Genomic DNA, 19,559 nt, shown 5'->3' with positions numbered 1-19,559 from the left:
GGGCGGGGCATGGAAGGGTGGGCTGCAGTTGGGCGTGGCATGGCAGGGTGGGCTGCAGATGGGCAGGGCATGGCAGGGTGGGCTGCAGATGGGCATGGCAGGGTGGGCTGCAGATGGGCATGGTAGGGTGGGCTGCAGATGGGCATGGTAGGGTGGGCTGCAGATGGGCATGGTAGGGTGGGCTGCAGATGGGCATGGTAGGGTGGGCTGCAAATGGGCATGGTAGGGTGGGCTGCAGATGGGCATGGTAGGGTGGGCTGCAGATGGGCATGGTAGGGTGGGCTGCAGATGGGCATGGTAGGGTGGGCTGCAAATGGGCATGGTAGGGTGTGGTTGGGGAACGGTCTTTGCACCTTCTTTGGGTGCATCTGTAGCTCTTGCCTTGGTCTATTAACCTGTCCCATGACATGGTGGTAAACTGGGCCTACCAAAACCCGTTGCTTCACCAATAATTGTCCCAATGTAACTCTTTCTCACATGAGAGCCTTCACATACACTGGAGGCCAAGGTGTAGTGCAACTATATCTCTCGGGTTGAGATAACATTAAGGCCACCAGTGGTTCTTGAACTTAATCCATATCAGAGTACTTGACCAACAGTAAAGCAGGCTTTATACAGAGCACAGGGGTCAGGCAAATACTCCCAGATACTCTGCCCCTCAGGGCCAATCAGCACACAGCGGATTGGTTCAATAAGGATGGGTCGCCCCCAGCTTTCAGGATCTTCCTTCAAGAGAAACCCTAGGAGACCTCTCTTTGTCCCTATATCTGTACAATTGGTCCCCACTCTGGGCAGTGCCCCCGGGATACTATTCTCTTTACATCTCCTTGTTGGAGCTCAGGCTGCTCCCTAGTTAGCCCTATACTATCTATCGCAACCAGTGGGATCTATGAAAGATACTGGTTAGGTCTGGGCCTGGCCTAGGTTCTAGTTGTACTTAACCATTTCAAAGCCAACCTGCAACTGTCTGATCCGAGCATTGTCTCCCCAACTGTCTCCCAGGGCTTTGTAAAGAGGCTTCATGTGGGGAGGTCTGTCTCTTGGCCTCTGCAGCGCTCGCCAATGTTACCTTTTTCGATACGCTCGCCTGCGAGATGCTTCTTCAGATGGGCGCCATGAAAATCCTACTGAACGCCTGCGCGGACAAACAGCGAATAGACACGTCGTTTGCCAGAGACCAAGTAAGTGGCTCCGACATTCTATTGGGAGAATCCTGGGTGTAACCCATAAGTGAGTGATTCATTGGGGGTGGGGAGGAAAGGGGATCTCACCATCAGCATAGGAAGGGGTTCCTTACTGTAAGGGCAGTCAGGTTATGGGATTCCCTACCCAGAGAGGGGGAATGAGTGATACATTGGAGGTGGGGAGGAAAGGGGGTCTCACCATCAGCATAGGAAGGAGTTCCTTACTGTAAGGGCAGTCAGGTTATGGGGTTCCCTACCCAGAGAGGGGGAATGAGTGATACATTGGAGGTGGGGAGGAAAGGGGGTCTCACCATCAGCATAGGAAGGGGTTCCTTACTGTAAGGGCAGTCAGGTTATGGGGTTCCCTACCAAGAGAGGGGGAATGAGTGATACATTGGGGGTGGGGAGGAAAGGGGATCTCACCATCAGCATAGGAAGGGGTTCCTTAATGTAAGGGCAGTCAGGTTATGGGGTTCCCTACCAAGAGAGGGGGAATGAGTGATACATTGGGGGTGGGGAGGAAAGGGGATCTCACCATCAGCATAGGAAGGGGTTCCTTACTGTAAGGGCAGTCAGGTTATGGGGTTCCCTACCCAGAGAGGGGGAATGAGTGATACATTGGGGGTGGGGAGGAAAGGGGATCTCACCATCAGCATAGGAAGGGGTTCCTTAATGTAAGGGCAGTCAGGTTATGGGGTTCCCTACCAAGAGAGGGGGAATGAGTGATACATTGGGGGTGGGGAGGAAAGGAGATCTCACCATCAGCATAGGAAGGGGTTCCTTACTGTAAGGGCAGTCAGGTTATGGGGTTCCCTACCCAGAGAGGGGGAATGAGTGATACATTGGGGGTGGGGAGGAAAGGGGATCTCACCATCAGCATAGGAAGGGGTTCCTTACTGTAAGGGCAGTCAGGTTATGGGGTTCCCTACCCAGAGAGGGGGAATGAGTGATACATTGGGGGTGGGGAGGAAAGGGGATCTCACCATCAGCATAGGAAGGGGTTCCTTACTGTAAGGGCAGTCAGGTTATGGGGTTCCCTACTTGGCCACCGGGGGGCACTGTTACATTTCAGTCTATGGGACACCCTGTGTTTCTCTCAACTTCTCCGGATGAAATGAATTCCACTTTCATGGAAACCTAAAACTCTCATTTAATAAAACTCCCCGTACCTTTATTTGTAATTAAAGGTGATTATAAAAATTAAATGAGATGCTCGTTATCCCTTTAATCGCTTAATGTCCCTATTTGCCGCGCCGGCGCCCCCCCCCCCCCGGTTATTATTAACCATTTCAGGGCCGTTTCTGTGAGTCGTTTTCATTGCGGAGCCGGGAGACTGGGGGGGGGGCAGAACGGCACCAAATTAAAGGGTAAGTTAAGAGCTTGGAGTCGGGGGGGAACGGTTCCTACTTGTAACGCAGAGCAGCCGCTTTGGCTCGGGGAAGATAATGAAATCCTCAATCTCTGTCTCTCCCGGGGAGCCGCGCCGCACACGCTCTAATTACACGTCTGTAATTGGAAACATTTATGGGAACCGGCGCAATCACCGCTCTATCTCCGAGCTGGGGAAATTTGATGATTATATTGATGTATGCCCGCCGTCATCAGCAGCGCGAAATGCGCCCGGTAATGATTCCGCCCAGCGCATCTGCTCAGGCCGATACCTTGTGGAATTGGGAGTCGGAGATCCGCAGCCGCAATGTTGTTTGTGTTTCTACCGAGTGTCAGGAGTCGCAACACGTAGTTCAACCACAAACTTTCCTTCCATAGATACCCTGACCCAGGGCAGTAACCCTTCCAACCCTTCCCCTGTCTCTGCCCCTATATATTAGGTACCTACCTAGTGCTACCAACCCCTATTTCTGTAGAGAATGAGGGCAGAGCAGGCAGTAACCCTTCCAACACTTTCCCCTGTCTCTGCCCCTATATATTAGGTACCTACCTAGTGCTACCAACCCCTATTTCTGTAGGGAAATGAGAGCAGAGCAGGCAGTAACCCTTCCAACACTTTCCCCTGTCTCTGCCCCTATATATTAGGTACCTACCTAGTGCTACCAACCCCTATTTCTGTAGGGAAATGAGAGCAGGGCAGGCAGTAACCCTTCCAACACTTTCCCCTGTCTCTGCCCCTATATATTAGGTACCTACCTAGTGCTACCAACCCCTATTTCTGTAGGGAAATGAGAGCAGAGCAGGCAGTAACCCTTCCAACACTTTCCCCTGTCTCTGCCCCTATATATTAGGTACCTACCTAGTGCTACCAACCCCTATTTCTGTAGGGAAATGAGAGCAGGGCAGGCAGTAACCCTTCCAACACTTTCCCCTGTCTCTGCCCCTATATATTAGGTACCTACCTAGTGCTACCTACCCCTATTTCTGTAGGGAAATGAGAGCAGGGCAGGCAGTAACCCTTCCAACACTTTCCCCTGTCTCTGCCCCTATATATTAGGTACCTACCTAGTGCTACCAACCCCTATTTCTGTAGGGAAATGAGAGCAGGGCAGGCAGTAACCCTTCCAACACTTTCCCCTGTCTCTGCCCCTATATATTAGGTACCTACCTAGTGCTACCAACCCCTATTTCTGTAGGGAAATGAGAGCAGGGCAGGCAGTAACCCTTCCAACACTTTCCCCTGTCTCTGCCCCTATATATTAGGTACCTACCTAGTGCTACCAACCCCTATTTCTGTAGGGAAATGAGAGCAGAGCAGGCAGTAACCCTTCCAACACTTTCCCCTGTCTCTGCCCCTATATATTAGGTACCTACCTAGTGCTACCAACCCCTATTTCTGTAGGGAAATGAGAGCAGGGCAGGCAGTAACCCTTCCAACACTTTCCCCTGTCTCTGCCCCTATATATTAGGTACCTACCTAGTGCTACCAACCCCTATTTCTGTAGGGAAATGAGAGCAGGGCAGGCAGTAACCCTTCCAACACTTTCCCCTGTCTCTGCCCCTATATATTAGGTACCTACCTAGTGCTACCAACCCCTATTTCTGTAGGGAAATGAGAGCAGGGCAGGCAGTAACCCTTCCAACACTTTCCCCTGTCTCTGCCCCTATATATTAGGTACCTACCTAGTGCTACCAACCCCTATTTCTGTAGGGAAATGAGAGCAGGGCAGGCAGTAACCCTTCCAACACTGTGTCTGTCTCTTTTGGGTACAAAACCACTTGACCCCCCCAGTTAATATGATTTTCCTTGTGCTTTATTAATCCCCCATGGGAGGGGGAGTGAGTCGGAACTACACTATTTACTAACTGCAGATTACAAATAATATCATGGTGAGACTTTAATGAATGGTAATTTGGCTTTACGCCCCGTTAATTCCCCAAGTACAAAGTGTTTGTTGTTAAACAAAGGTCCGAGCCGACGCTTAATCCTTGGCATTTATTGGTGCGTTGCCGCGGGCGGGGGGCTCCGGCGGGGGGATAATCATGGATGTAAAGCCCGTCCCTGACTGACAGGTATGAGTTGCTCACTCACTGACAGTAATTCATGGTTATGGGACGGAGGGGGGGTAATTATTACCTGCCCCTTCCCAGCAGTCCCCCAACCCGAAAAACAATCACTAATTAATCATATAAAGAGCAAATAATCTCTCGTCATTAAGTCGGATACAATGTTTCTCATTCATATTCCGCTGAATTGGAAAAGTCACAGAACCACCTTGTGTGATCCGTCAGCACCGAGGGAGGTTTCCCATTCAGCCGACGTGGGATGGGGGGGGGGGTCTTTAATATCCTACAAACAGCTCAGATCCCATAGAGCCCTCAGGTATTTGTATTTCCAGTGTTTGTGTTAATTATTCTACGGCAACAGGAAAATAACCAGAATCTCAGCCGTAAAGCAGGGCAGGACTGCTGTATCCTATCCAAGTCATTGTTCCCCCAAATATTCAGCCCCTGACACCCTCATTCTTTTGCCCCAACAGATTGTGACAATTCTAGCCAACCTGTCGGTTCTGGAACAGGGAGCACCGGAATTTGTTCAAGAAAATGGTCAGTTTCTCCCCTGTTACTAATAGTTGTGTCTGTCCCTTTCCCTTCCCTGCACTGCTGGTTCTGACTCCTGATACAACTCCCCAATACCCATTCATTCCTCATTCTCACTGGGTTTATAGTTATGTGTAACTGTCACTGTGTCTGTCCCTTTCCCTTCCCTGCACTGCTGGTTCTGACTCCTGATACAACTCCCCAATACCCATTCATTCCTCATTCTCACTGGGTTTATAGTTATGTGTAACTGTCACTGTGTCTGTCCCTTTCCCTTCCCTGCACTGCTGGTTCTGACTCCTGATACAACTCCCCAATACCCATTCATTCCTCATTCTCACTGGGTTTATAGTTATGTGTAACTGTCACTGTGTCTGTCCCTTTCCCTTCCCTGCACTGCTGGTTCTGACTCCTCATACAACTCCCCAATATCCATTCATCCCTCATTCTCACTGGGTTTATAGTTATGTGTAACTGTCACTGTGTCTGTCCCTTTCCCTTCCCTGCACTGCTGGTTCTGACTCCTGATACAACTCCCCAATATCCATTCATCCCTCATTCTCACTGGGTTTATAGTTATGTGTAACTGTCACTGTGTCTGTCCCTTTCCCTTCTCTGCACTGCTGGTTCTGACTCCTGATACAACTCCCCAATATCCATTCATTCCTCATTCTCACTGGGTTTATAGTTATGTGTAACTGTCACTGTGTCTGTCCCTTTCCCTTCCCTGCACTGCTGGTTCTGACTCCTGATACAACTCCCCAATACCCATTCATTCCTCATTCTCACTGGGTTTATAGTTATGTGTAACTGTCACTGTGTCTGTCCCTTTCCCTTCCCTGCACTGCTGGTTCTGACTCCTGATACAACTCCCCAATATCCATTCATTCCTCATTCTCACTGGGTTTATAGTTATGTGTAACTGTCACTGTGTCTGTCCCTTTCCCTTCCCTGCACTGCTGGTTCTGACTCCTGATACAACTCCCCAATACCCATTCATTCCTCATTCTCACTGGGTTTATAGTTATGTGTAACTGTCACTGTGTCTGTCCCTTTCCCTTCCCTGCACTGCTGGTTCTGACTCCTGATACAACTCCCCAATACCCATTCATCCCTCATTCTCACTGGGTTTATAGTTATGTGTAACTGTCACTGTGTCTGTCCCTTTCCCTTCCCTGCACTGCTGGTTCTGACTCCTGATACAACTCCCCAATATCCATTCATTCCTCATTCTCACTGGGTTTATAGTTATGTGTAACTGTCACTGTGTCTGTCCCTTTCCCTTCCCTGCACTGCTGGTTCTGACTCCTGATACAACTCCCCAATATCCATTCATTCCTCATTCTCACTGGGTTTATAGTTCTGTGTAACTGTCACTGTGTCTGTCCCTTTCCCTTCCCTGCACTGCTGGTTCTGACTCCTGATACAACTCCCCAATACCCATTCATTCCTCATTCTCACTGGGTTTATAGTTATGTGTAACTGTCACTGTGTCTGTCCCTTTCCCTTCCCTGCACTGCTGGTTCTGACTCCTGATACAACTCCCCAATACCCATTCATTCCTCATTCTCACTGGGTTTATAGTTCTGTGTAACTGTCACAGTTGGTTTCTGCTACATTGTTGTGGTAGTGAGAACCACCAGTACATGTGTAAATCTTTATATATTCATGTATTAAACCCCAGGAGTTGGGACTCTGATGGAGTTGCTGTCTGAGAAATCCCCTTCTGGAAGACTGTCGGAAATCTCATCGTGTGAGCGCGTCCAACAGAAAGCCGCTGTCACCCTCGCGCGTCTGTTCCGGGATCCGGGCGTTGCCCTCAGTGCAATAAAACTGAATTGTGAGTTCACCGTAGGGCAAATAAAACGGCATTTAACTCTTATTCTATTTAGAGATCAGGGGCGTCATTGGGGGGGGGGAACCGTAATCATGAAAGGAGCGGGACTTGTATGAGAAATGGGCGGGTTTAGGTTGATCAAATAATTGGGGCCCTATTGGGGGAAGGGCCTTGCTCACTTTGTATGGGACCCTGTGATTACTAAGATATACAGAATGTTCCATTCAGAGACAATAAGAAATCCGCTTTGCTGTAAAGCAAGATCTGGTTGCTGTTCATGATCATGGGGGCGTGGCTAAAAGTCAGGAAACTCCTCCCACTCACCAAAGAAAATTGAATTGGCAGCAGACTGAATATGTGAATTAAAATGGAATGTTCATCCCTTTAGTGAATTGGTTTTCAAACAGATGATATTATATTAAAGTAATTAAATAAAAGCCACCAATCAGAATGACACAGGGAATGAGCTTGGCCTAATCCAGGTACCGGATCCCCCCGGGGGGGGGCAGAGGATAAGTCGTCGCTCTCAGACATAAATCATTCGATGTCTCTCTCTGTCTCCCTCCCTACAGGTATTCCCCGCCTCATCAAACTCTGCCGCTCGCCGGACCAGAGAAATAACAGCGACGCGGTCCTGGTTGCCTGTCTGGTAAGTTAATGACTCCAATCCGATAGATGATGATGGTCTGTGTTGTCCTTCATCATCATCATTTATTTGTATAGCGCCCGCATGTTACATTGCAACATAACATTATTATAAACAGGGGTTTTATACAATAAAACAGCAGGATAAATACAGTGCCAATTCCATGTATAATACCCCAGAACCCACAGCGGGATAAATACAGTGCCAATTCCGTGTATAATACCCCAGAACCCACAGCAGGATAAATACAGTGCCAATTCCGTGTATAATACCCCAGAACCCACAGCGGGATAAATACAGTGCCAATTCCATGTATAATACCCCAGAACCCACAGCAGGATAAATACAGTGCCAATTCCATGTATAATACCCCAGAACCCACAGCGGGATAAATACAGTGCCAATTCCATGTATAATACCCCAGAACCCACAGCAGGATAAATACAGTGCCAATTCCATGTATAATACCCCAGAACAGACAGCAGGATAAATACAGTGCCAATTCCATGTATAATACCCCAGAACCCACAGCAGATAAATACAGCACCAATACCATGTATAATACCCCAGAACCCACAGCGGGATAAATACAGTGCCAATTCCATGTATAATACCCCAGAACCCACAGCAGGATAAATACAGTGCCAATTCCATGTATAATACCCCAGAACCCACAGCAGGATAAATACAGTGCCAATTCCATGTATAATACCCCAGAACCCACAGCAGGATAAATACAGTGCCAATTCCATGTATAATACCCCAGAACCCACAGCAGGATAAATACAGTGCCAATTCCATGTATAATACCCCAGAACAGACAGCGGGATAAATACAGCACCAATACCATGTATAATACCCCAGAACCCACAGCGGGATAAATACAGTGCCAATTCCATGTATAATACCCCAGAACCCACAGCAGGATAAATACAGTGCCAATTCCATGTATAATACCCCAGAACCCACAGCGGGATAAATACAGTGTCAATTCCATGTATAATACCCCAGAACCCACAGCAGATAAATACAGTGCCAATTCCATGTATAATACCCCAGAACCCACAGCAGGATAAATACAGTGCCAATTCCATGTATAATACCCCAGAACCCACAGCAGATAAATACAGTGCCAATTCCATGTATAATACCCCAGAACCCACAGCAGGATAAATACAGTGCCAATTCCATGTATAATACCCCAGAACCCACAGCGGGATAAATACAGTGCCAATTCCATGTATAATACCCCAGAACCCACAGCAGATAAATACAGTGCCAATTCCATGTATAATACCCCAGAACCCACAGCAGGATAAATACAGTGCCAATTCCATGTATAATACCCCAGAACCCACAGCGGGATAAATACAGGGCCAATTCCATGTATAATACCCCAGAACCCACAGCAGGATAAATACAATGCCAATTCCATGTATAATACCCCAGAACCCACAGCGGGATAAATACAATGCCAATTCCATGTATAATACCCCAGAACCCACAGCAGGATAAATACAGTGCCAATTCCATGTATAATACCCCAGAACCGACAGCGGAATAAATACAGCACCAATTCCATGTATAATACCCCAGAACCCACAGCAGATAAATCCAGTGCCAATTCAATGTATAATACCCCAGAACCCACAGCAGATAAATCCAGTGCCAATTCCATGTATAATACCCCAGAACCCACAGCAGGATAAATAAAGTGCCAATTCCATGTATAATACCCCAGAACCCACAGCGGGATAAATCCAGTGTCAATTCCATGTATAATACCCCAGAACCCACAGCGGGATAAATACAGTGCCAATTCCATGTATAATACCCCAGAACCCACAGCAGGATAAATACAGTGCCAATTCCATGTATAATACCCCAGAACCCACAGCAGGATAAATCCAGTGCCAATTCCATGTATAATACCCCAGAACCCACAGCAGGATAAATCCAGTGCCAATTCCATGTATAATACCCCAGAACCCACAGCAGGATAAATAAAGTGCCAATTCCATGTATAATACCCCAGAACCCACAGCGGGATAAATCCAGTGTCAATTCCATGTATAATACCCCAGAACCAACAGCGGGATAAATACAGTGCCAATTCCATGTATAATACCCCAGAACCCACAGCAGGATAAATACAGTGCCAATTCCATGTATAATACCCCAGAACCCACAGCGGGATAAATACAGTGCCAATTCCATGTATAATACCCCAGAACCCACAGCAGGATAAATACAGCGCCAATTCCATATATAATACCCCAGAACCCACAGCGGGATAAATACAGTGTCAATTCCATCTATAATACCCCACAACCCACAGCAGATAAATACAGTACCAATTCCATGTATAATACCCCAGAACCCACAGCAGGATAAATACACTGCCAATTCCATGTATAATACCCCAGAACCCACAGCAGGATAAATACAGTGCCAATTCCGTGTATAATACCCCAGAACCAACAGCAGGTTAAATACAGTACCAATTCCGTGTATAATACCCCAGAACCCACAGCAGGATAAATACAGTGCCAATTCCGTGTATAATACCCCAGAACCCACAGCAGGATAAATACAGTGCCAATTTCATGTATAATACCCCAGAACCAACAGCGGGATAAATACAGTGCCAATTCCATGTTTAATACCCCAGAACCCACAGCGGGATAAATACAGTGCCAATTCCATGTATAATACCCCAGAACCCACAGCGGGATAAATACAGTGCCAATTCCATGTATAATACCCCAGAACCCACAGTGGGATAAATACAGTGCCAATTCCATGTATAATACTCCAGAACCCACAGCGGGATTAATACAGTGCCAATTCCATGTATAATACCCCAGAACCCACAGCAGATAAATACAGTGCCAATTCCATGTATAATACCCAGAACCCACAGCGGGATAAATACAGTGCCAATTCCATGTATAATACCCCAGAACCCACAGCAGGATAAATACAGTGCCAATTCCATGTATAATACCCCAGAACCCACAGCAGGATAAATACAGTGCCAATTCCGTGTATAATACCCCAGAACCCACAGCAGGATAAATACAGTGCCAATTCCATGTATAATACCCCAGAACCCACAGCAGGATAAATACAGTACCAATTCCGTGTATAATACCCCAGAACCCACAGCAGGATAAATACAGTGCCAATTCCATGTATAATACCCCAGAACCCACAGCAGGATAAATACAGTACCAATTCCGTGTATAATACCCCAGAACCCACAGCAGGATAAATACAGTACAAATTCCGTGTATAATACCCCAGAACCCACAGCGGGATAAATACAGTGCCAATTCCATGTATAATACCCCAGAACCCACAGCGGGATAAATACAGTGCCAATTCCATGTATAATACCCCAGAACCCACAGCGGGATAAATACAGTGCCAATTCCATGTATAATACCCCAGAACCCACAGCGGGATAAATACAGTGCCAATTCCATGTATAATACCCAAGAACCAACAGCAGGACAAATACAGTGCCAATTCCATGTATAATACCCCAGAACCCACAGCAGGATAAATACAGTGCCAATTCCATGTATAATACCCCAGAACCCACAGCAGGATAAATACAATGCCAATTCCATGTATAATACCCCAGATCCTACAGCAGGATAAATACAATGCCAATTCCATGTATAATACCCCAGAACCCACAGCAGGATAAATACAGTGCCAATTCAATGTACAATACCCCAGAACCCACAGCGGGATAAATACAGTGCCAATTCCATGTATAATACCCCAGAACCCACAGCAGATAAATACAGTGCCAATTCCATGTATAATACCCCAGAACCCACAGCGGGATAAATACAGTGCCAATTCCATGTATAATACCCCAGAACCCACAGCGGGATAAATACAGTGCCAATTCCATGTATAATACCCCAGAACCCACAGCGGGATAAATACAGTGCCAATCCCATGTATAATACCCCAGAACCCACAGCAGGATAAATACAGTGCCAATTCCATGTATAATACCCCAGAACCCACAGCAGATAAATACAGTGCCAATCCCATGTATAATACCCCAGAACCCACAGCAGGATAAATACAGATCTAATTCCATGTATAATACCCCAGAACCCACAGCAGATAAATACAGTGCCAATTCCACGTATAATACCCCAGAACCCACAGCAGATAAATACAGTGCCAATTCCACGTATAATACCCCAGAACCCACAGCAGGATAAATACAGTGCCAATTCCATGTATAATACCCCAGAACCCACAGCGGGATAAATACAGTGCCAATTCCATGTATAATACCCCAGAACCCACAGCGGGATAAATACAGTGCCAATTCCATGTATAATACCCCAGAACCCACAGCAGGATAAATACAGTGCCAATTCCATGTATAATACCCCAGAACCCACAGCGGGATAAATACAGTGCCAATTCCATGTATAATACCCCAGAACCCACAGCAGGATAAATACACTGCCAATTCCATATATAATACCCCAGAACCCACAGCAGGATAAATATAGTGCCAATTCCATGTATAATACCCCAGAACCCACAGCAGGATAAATACAGTGCCAATTCCATGTATAATACCCCAGAACCCACAGCAGGATAAATACAGTGCCAATTCCATGTATAATACCCCAGAACCCACAGCAGATAAATACAGTGCCAATTCCATGTATAATACCCCAGAACCCACAGGAGATAAATACAGTGCCAATTCCATGTATAATACCCCAGAACCCACAGCAGGATAAATACAGTGCCAATTCCATGTATAATACCCCAGAACCCACAGCAGGATAAATACAGTGCCAATTCCATGTATAATACCCCAGAACCCACAGCAGATAAATACAGTGCCAATTCCATGTATAATACCCCAGAACCCACAGCGGGATAAATACAGTGCCAATTCCATGTATAATACCCCAGAACCCACAGCAGGATAAATACAGTGCCAATTCCATGTATAATACCCCAGAACCCACAGCAGATAAATACAGTGCCAATTCCATGTATAATACCCCAGAAGCCACAGCAGATAAATACAGTGCCAATTCCATGTATAATACCCCAGAACCCACAGCAGATAAATACAGTGCCAATTCCATGTATAATACCCCAGAACCCACAGCAGGATAAATACAGTGCCAATTCCATGTATAATACCCCAGAACCCACAGCGGGATAAATACAGTGCCAATTCCATGTATAATACCCCAGAACCCACAGCGGGATAAATTCAGGGCCAATTCCATGTATAATACCCCAGAACCCACAGCGGGATAAATACAGTGCCAATTCCATGTATAATACCCCAGAACCCACAGCAGGATAAATACAGTGCCAATTCAATGTACAATACCCCAGAACCCACAGCGGGATAAATACAGTGCCAATTCCATGTATAATACCCCAGAACTGACAGCGGGATAAATACAGCACCAATTCCATGTATAATACCCCAGAACCCACAGCAGATAAATCCAGTGCCAATTCCATGTATAATACCCCAGAACCCACAGCAGGATAAATAAAGTGCCAATTCCATGTATAATACCCCAGAACCCACAGCGGGATAAATCCAGTGTCAATTCCATGTATAATACCCCAGAACCCACAGCGGGATAAATACAGTGCCAATTCCATGTATAATACCCCAGAACCCACAGCGGGATAAATACAGTGCCAATTCCATGTATAATACCCCAGAACCCACAGCAGGATAAATACAGTGCCAATTCCATGTATAATACCCCAGAACCCACAGCGGGATAAATACAGTGCCAATTCCATGTATAATACCCCAGAACCCACAGCAGGATAAATACAGCGCCAATTCCATGTATAATACCCCAGAACCCACAGCGGGATAAATACAGTGTCAATTCCATCTATAATACCCCACAACCCACAGCAGATAAATACAGTACCAATTCCATGTATAATACCCCAGAACCCACAGCAGGATAAATACAGTGCCAATTCCATGTATAATACCCCAGAACCCACAGCAGATAAATACAGTGCCAATTCCATGTATAATACCCCAGAACCCACAGCAGGATAAATACAGTGCCAATTCCATGTATAATACCCCAGAACCCACAGCGGGATAAATACAGTGCCAATTCCATGTATAATACCCCAGAACCCACAGCAGGATAAATACAGTGCCAATTCCATGTATAATACCCCAGAACCCACAGCGGGATAAATACAGTGCCAATTCCATGTATAATACCCCAGAACCCACAGCAGGATAAATACAGTGCCAATTCCATGTATAATACCCCAGAACCCACAGCAGATAAATACAGTGCCAATTCCATGTATAATACCCCAGAACCCACAGCAGGATAAATACAGTGCCAATTCCATGTATAATACCCCAGAACCCACAGCAGATAAATACAGTGCCAATTCCATGTATAATACCCCAGAACCCACAGCAGATAAATACAGTGCCAATTCCATGTATAATACCCCAGAACCCACAGCAGGATAAATACAGTGCCAATTCCATGTATAATACCCCAGAACCCACAGCAGATAAATACAGTGCCAATTCCATGTATAATACCCCCAGAACCCACAGCAGGATAAATACAGCGCCAATTCCTTGTATAATACCCCAGAACCCACAGCGGGATAAATACAGTGCCAATTCCATGTATAATACCCCAGAACCCACAGCAGATAAATACAGTGCCAATTCCATGTATAATACCCCAGAACCCACAGCAGGATAAATACAGTGCCAATTCCATGTATAATACCCCAGAACCCACAGCAGGAGAAATACAGTGCCAATTCCATGTATAATACCCCAGAACCCACAGCAGGAGAAATACAGTGCCAATTCCATGTATAATACCCCAGAACCCACAGCGGGATAAATACAGTGCCAATTCCATGTATAATACCCCAGAACCCACAGCAGGATAAATACAGTGCCAATTCCATGTATAATACCCCAGAACCCACAGCAGGATAAATACAGTGCCAATTCCATGTATAATACCCCAGAACCCACAGCAGATAAATACAGTGCCAATTCCATGTATAATACCCCAGAACCCACAGCGGGATAAATACAGTGCCAATTCCATGTATAATACCCCAGAACCCACAGCAGGATAAATACAGTGCCAATTCCATGTATAATACCCCAGAACCCACAGCAGGATAAATACAGTGCCAATTCCATGTATAATACCCCAGAACCCACAGCAGATAAATACAGTGCCAATTCCATGTATAATACCCCAGAACCCACAGCAGATAAATACAGTGCCAATTCCATGTATAATACCCCAGAACCCACAGCAGGATAAATACAGTGCCAATTCCATGTATAATACCCCAGAACCCACAGCAGGATAAATACAGTGCCAATTCCATGTATAATACCCCAGAACCCACAGCAGATAAATACAGTGCCAATTCCATGTATAATACCCCAGAACCCACAGCAGGATAAATACAGTGCCAATTCCATGTATAATACCCCAGAACCCACAGCGGGATAAATACAGTGCCAATTCCATGTATAATACCCCAGAACCCACAGCAGATAAATACAGTGCCAATTCCATGTATAATACCCCAGAACCCACAGCAGATAAATACAGTGCCAATTCCATGTATAATACCCCAGAACCCACAGCAGGATAAATACAGCGCCAATTCCATGTATAATACCCCAGAACCCACAGCAGATAAATACAGTGCCAATTCCATGTATAATACCCCAGAACCCACAGCAGGATAAATACAGTGCCAATTCCATGTATAATACCCCAGAACCCACAGCAGATAAATACAGTGCCAATTCCATGTATAATACCCCAGAACCCACAGCAGATAAATACAGTGCCAATGTCACCATTTTGTCTTATTCCATAAAATTTATTGGGCCTGATTCACTAAAGTGCGATAAAACATGCGCTATTTATAGCGTGTGGTAAAAATTGTATCACATCTTAATTTTCGCGACTTTTTGCACGATTCACTTGCGCTATCTTTTGAAAGATACATGAAACGGGAAAAATGTTGTGCGGGGAAAAATTTTTTTGCCCGTGACTATTATTTTTTGACGCTTGTAGAAATTTTTGGACGTGCGGTGAATTTTCGCGTGGCGAATTTTTTCATGCGTTTTGCCATTGGCGGATTGTTTTGCGAAACGCATGAAAAAATGTGCCGCGGAAAAATTCGCCGCACGTCCAAAAATTCGCTGCGAATCCATGCCTGCCGAAACATTTCATCACTTGTAGCCGCATATAAATACTCGCGCAAATGAACGCACGCCATGTTAGCCATACACGCCATATTTTATTGCCAAAAGCTCATTTACTGTACTTTTCTATGATTATCGCCTGCCTGTAGTAGGGGTTAATTTTCGCATAGCCGAATGCGATATTTAGCGTGCCTAAGTTATAGTGAATCATGCGATCGTATTCTTTTCAGCGCGGAAATTAACGCATGCGGTAAAACTAGCGCAAGAAATACCGCATGCGAAAATGGCGACTTATAGCACGCGATAATACTATGGTGAATCGCGCTAATTAACGCGACTTATTTAACGCAAAAAGCGTGCGATAAATCTTATCGCACTTTAGTGAATCGGGCCCATTATCTTTTTTAAAACATCAGAATAATTAACCCAAGAATCATTTTATTAACCCTTTCCCCCTCTATTAATATGGCTGCCATTGTTGGGGTGATTCTTTACATCAAAAACTTACTAAAAATGAATTTACTCCTTTTTGCCCCTTTTCCATCTTTATAAACAGCTGAAATCCCCCTGGAAACAATATTGTTACAAACCATAAAAGACATTTTATTGACTGACCCCCCGTAGGGCCGTTTGCACGGTCAGCGCTCAGTCTGATTTACAGAGAACGGGGGACAGAGAATTGTTATTTGGCAAATTCCCCCCCCGGCGATTCCCTCACAATCAAATTCTCTCGGTTAATTATCGGCCATTCCTGCAATTTGCCTGATCTGTGAACTGTTACAGTGAGAATGTGTCCGTCATGAACCATTTGCCTCCCGACTCCGAGCTTTAGGGACCGGGATGTCTGACAGCAAAATAAACTCTGAGTAACTGAGTAATGTGGCCAATGGGTATAACTGTACTGTATGTACCCCGGGGGGGCAACAGGGGCACCAGTATAAACTGGGGTGGGAAAGAGAAGGAGGAAAATGGGTAAAGGTAAAAGACAGAGGGCAAAAGAAGGAAAAAGAAAGAAAAGATTCTTAGTGAGTGAGAGACAAATGGGGGGAGAGGGGAAATATAGAAGGGGGGAGAAGAGGGAGGATGGGGGGGAGTAAGGCCAAACAGTTGGGGGGGGGAATAGAAAAGGAAAGGAGAGGGGATGAGAGACAGAAGGAGAGAGGGGAAGGGAAAGGGGGTTCGGGGAGTAGAGAGACAAATGAGGGGAGAGGGGAAGGGAAAGGGGGTTCGGGGAGTAGAGAGACAAATGGGGGGAGAGGGGAAATATAGAAGGGGGGAGAAGAGGGAGGATGGGGGGGAGTAAGGCCAAACAGTTGGGGGGGGGAATAGAAAAGGAAAGGAGAGGGGATGAGAGACAGAAGGAGAGAGGGGAAGGGAAAGGGGGTTCGGGGAGTAGAGAGACAAATGGGGGGAGAGGGGAAATATAGAAGGGGAGAAGAGGGAGGATGGGGGGGAGTAAGGCCAAACAGTTGGGGGGGGGATAGAAAAGGAAAGGAGAGGGGATGAGAGACAGAAGGAGAGAGGGGAAGGGAAAGGGGGTTCGGGGAGTAGAGAGACAAATGGGGGAGAGGGGAAATATAGAAGGGGGGAGAAGAGGGCAGATGGGGGGGAGTAAGGCCAAACAGTTGGGGGGGGGGAATAGAAAAGGAAAGGAGAGGGGATGAGAGACAGAAGGAGAGAGGGGAAGGGAAAGGGGGTTCGGGGAGTAGAGAGACAAATGAGGGGAGAGGGGAAGGGAAAGGGGGTTCGGGGAGTAGAGAGACAAATGGGGGAGAGGGGAAATATAGAAGGGGGGAGAAGAGGGAGGATGGGGGGGAGTAAGGCCAAACAGTTGGGGGGGGGGAATAGAAAAGGAAAGGAGAGGGGATGAGAGACAGAAGGAGAGAGGGGAAGGGAAAGGGGGTTCGGGGAGTAGAGAGACAAATGGGGGGAGAGGGGAAATATAGAAGGGGGGAGAAGAGGGCAGATGGGGGGGGACTCGGGGGGACTCGGGGGAGTAAGGCCATAAAGGGAAGGAGATTGGGGAGAAGGAAAGCACGAGAAGCAGACACAGGAGACAAATGCAGTTATTAGGGAGCAGATAAATAGAAACAGGAGGTGAGTGGGAGTTGTGACTGAACGTTCCCCCCGTTTGGGAGAAGAGGAGAGAAATTGCCATTTAATAACTGTATGTGGTGGGGGGGGGGGGGGAAGGTTGAGGGCTGACAGTCAGAAGAGCAGATTAGGGGGTTGGTGGGGTTCCTGGATCCCAATGTGCATGATTTCCCCATAACCCCAAACATAGTGATTGTGGCCCCCTGGCCCCCCGTTATTAGTGAACCCCATTCATGGCAGTTTCCCCCATAGGCTGCTCTGCGGAGACTGGCGACCATGTACCCCGAGGGTCTGGAAGATTCCGACTTCAAGCAACTGGTGAAGCCGCGACTGGTGGATTCCTTCCTCCTCTGCTCAAACATGGAAGAGAGTTTCGTATAGCGCAAAGCCGAGGGGGTCCCTGTGTGTCTTGCACCCTAATCTCTAATGGGGCAGAGGAGAAGGACTGGGTGCCCCACCCAAGGGTCTCAGAGCTTCATTTGTACCAAACTTTTATACCAACTTTGTATTTGTTTTTATGGGTTTCTATTTGATCTGAAAACATTTTATACTACGAACGAAGACTTTGGGGTACAGTTGGGGGTCTTGGCCAATGTTGGGTGAGGTGAATTATTGCCACTCTCTTCGCTTCCCCTTTAATTCCCACTTTGTTCCTGAGGAGCTGTGTTTGGTACGGGGACCCCCAGCTTAGAGGGGTGCCTACAGGGTCCACAGGGAGCGGTATTGCTCTTTGGGGTCCAGTTGAGCAGGCGCTGGGTATAAATCAAATGGACCCCACAAATAAGGGTAATTGTATTATGATGGTCCTTATGGTACCGACCCACTGCTCTGACCTCTTAGACGTAGGAATTGAGGTTGAAAAAAGACTCAAGTCCGTTGAGTTTGGGTTTTCTGCACCAACTGCACATTTCCACCAGGGGGCAGCACACAAGGCTTGGGGATAAAACTGGGGTTTATTAAGAACAGAATTTAATATAACAGAGACTTTACAATAATCCTTATATCACAGGTTGGGGGACAAGAAATTATTTCTTGTAATCTGGGGTGTAAATAAACCGACGTTCCTTCAGCCGAAGGGGGGAAATTACTGGATTCTCTGAAATATTCTTAAAATAAGGGGGTGTGGTTTAGGAAGTGTCTGGGTGTGGTCATTTAAAACATGTTAAAATCAGCCCCCCCCCCTCAAAGATCTAGGGTAATTAGGGCAACCAGCTAAGTGGTATAAGGGGTTAAGACACTCATTTTGCCCAGGAGCAGTAACCCATAGCAACCAATCAGCAGGTGGAATTTACTGGCCACCTGTTTGAAAGCATCTTATTGGTTGCTATGGGTTACTGGGCAAACTTAGTGCCTTTAATTACATAAGGGGGGGTAGTGCCTTATGATATCTGATGTAGCCCCTCAGCACAAAGACTCATCAGCTTAGGGGCAATTAATAGTCCAGGTTAAATTCCCTAAAATAGCCAGTAACAGGACTGTCCAATAGGTGTACGGCAACCTTGGGCCCATAGTTGTTCACTCACTGTTGGAAGCTGC

At 46.5% G+C, this 19,559-nt stretch overlaps 1 protein-coding gene across 1 annotated transcript in view; it reads left to right on the top strand.

The window, feature by feature from the left end:
• insc (INSC, spindle orientation adaptor protein) overlaps positions 1-19,110 on the top strand; it is an 85,613-nt gene extending 66,503 nt beyond the window's left edge. Inside the window, exons 10-14 of the mRNA XM_031900374.1 lie at positions 1,003-1,181; positions 5,114-5,180; positions 6,859-7,014; positions 7,584-7,660; positions 18,276-19,110. Of these exons, the coding sequence (XP_031756234.1) occupies positions 1,003-1,181; positions 5,114-5,180; positions 6,859-7,014; positions 7,584-7,660; positions 18,276-18,404 (608 nt within the window). The 3' untranslated portion in view covers positions 18,405-19,110. The remainder of the gene's footprint in view (positions 1-1,002; positions 1,182-5,113; positions 5,181-6,858; positions 7,015-7,583; positions 7,661-18,275) is intronic.
• The last annotated feature ends 449 nt before the right edge of the window (positions 19,111-19,559 follow it).

Source organism: Xenopus tropicalis, chromosome 4, assembly GCF_000004195.4.
Source record: "Xenopus tropicalis strain Nigerian chromosome 4, UCB_Xtro_10.0, whole genome shotgun sequence".
Classification (NCBI taxonomy): Eukaryota; Metazoa; Chordata; class Amphibia; order Anura; family Pipidae; genus Xenopus; species Xenopus tropicalis.
Note: the sequence above shows the minus strand (reverse complement) of the source record. Positions and strands in the feature narration are given on the sequence as shown.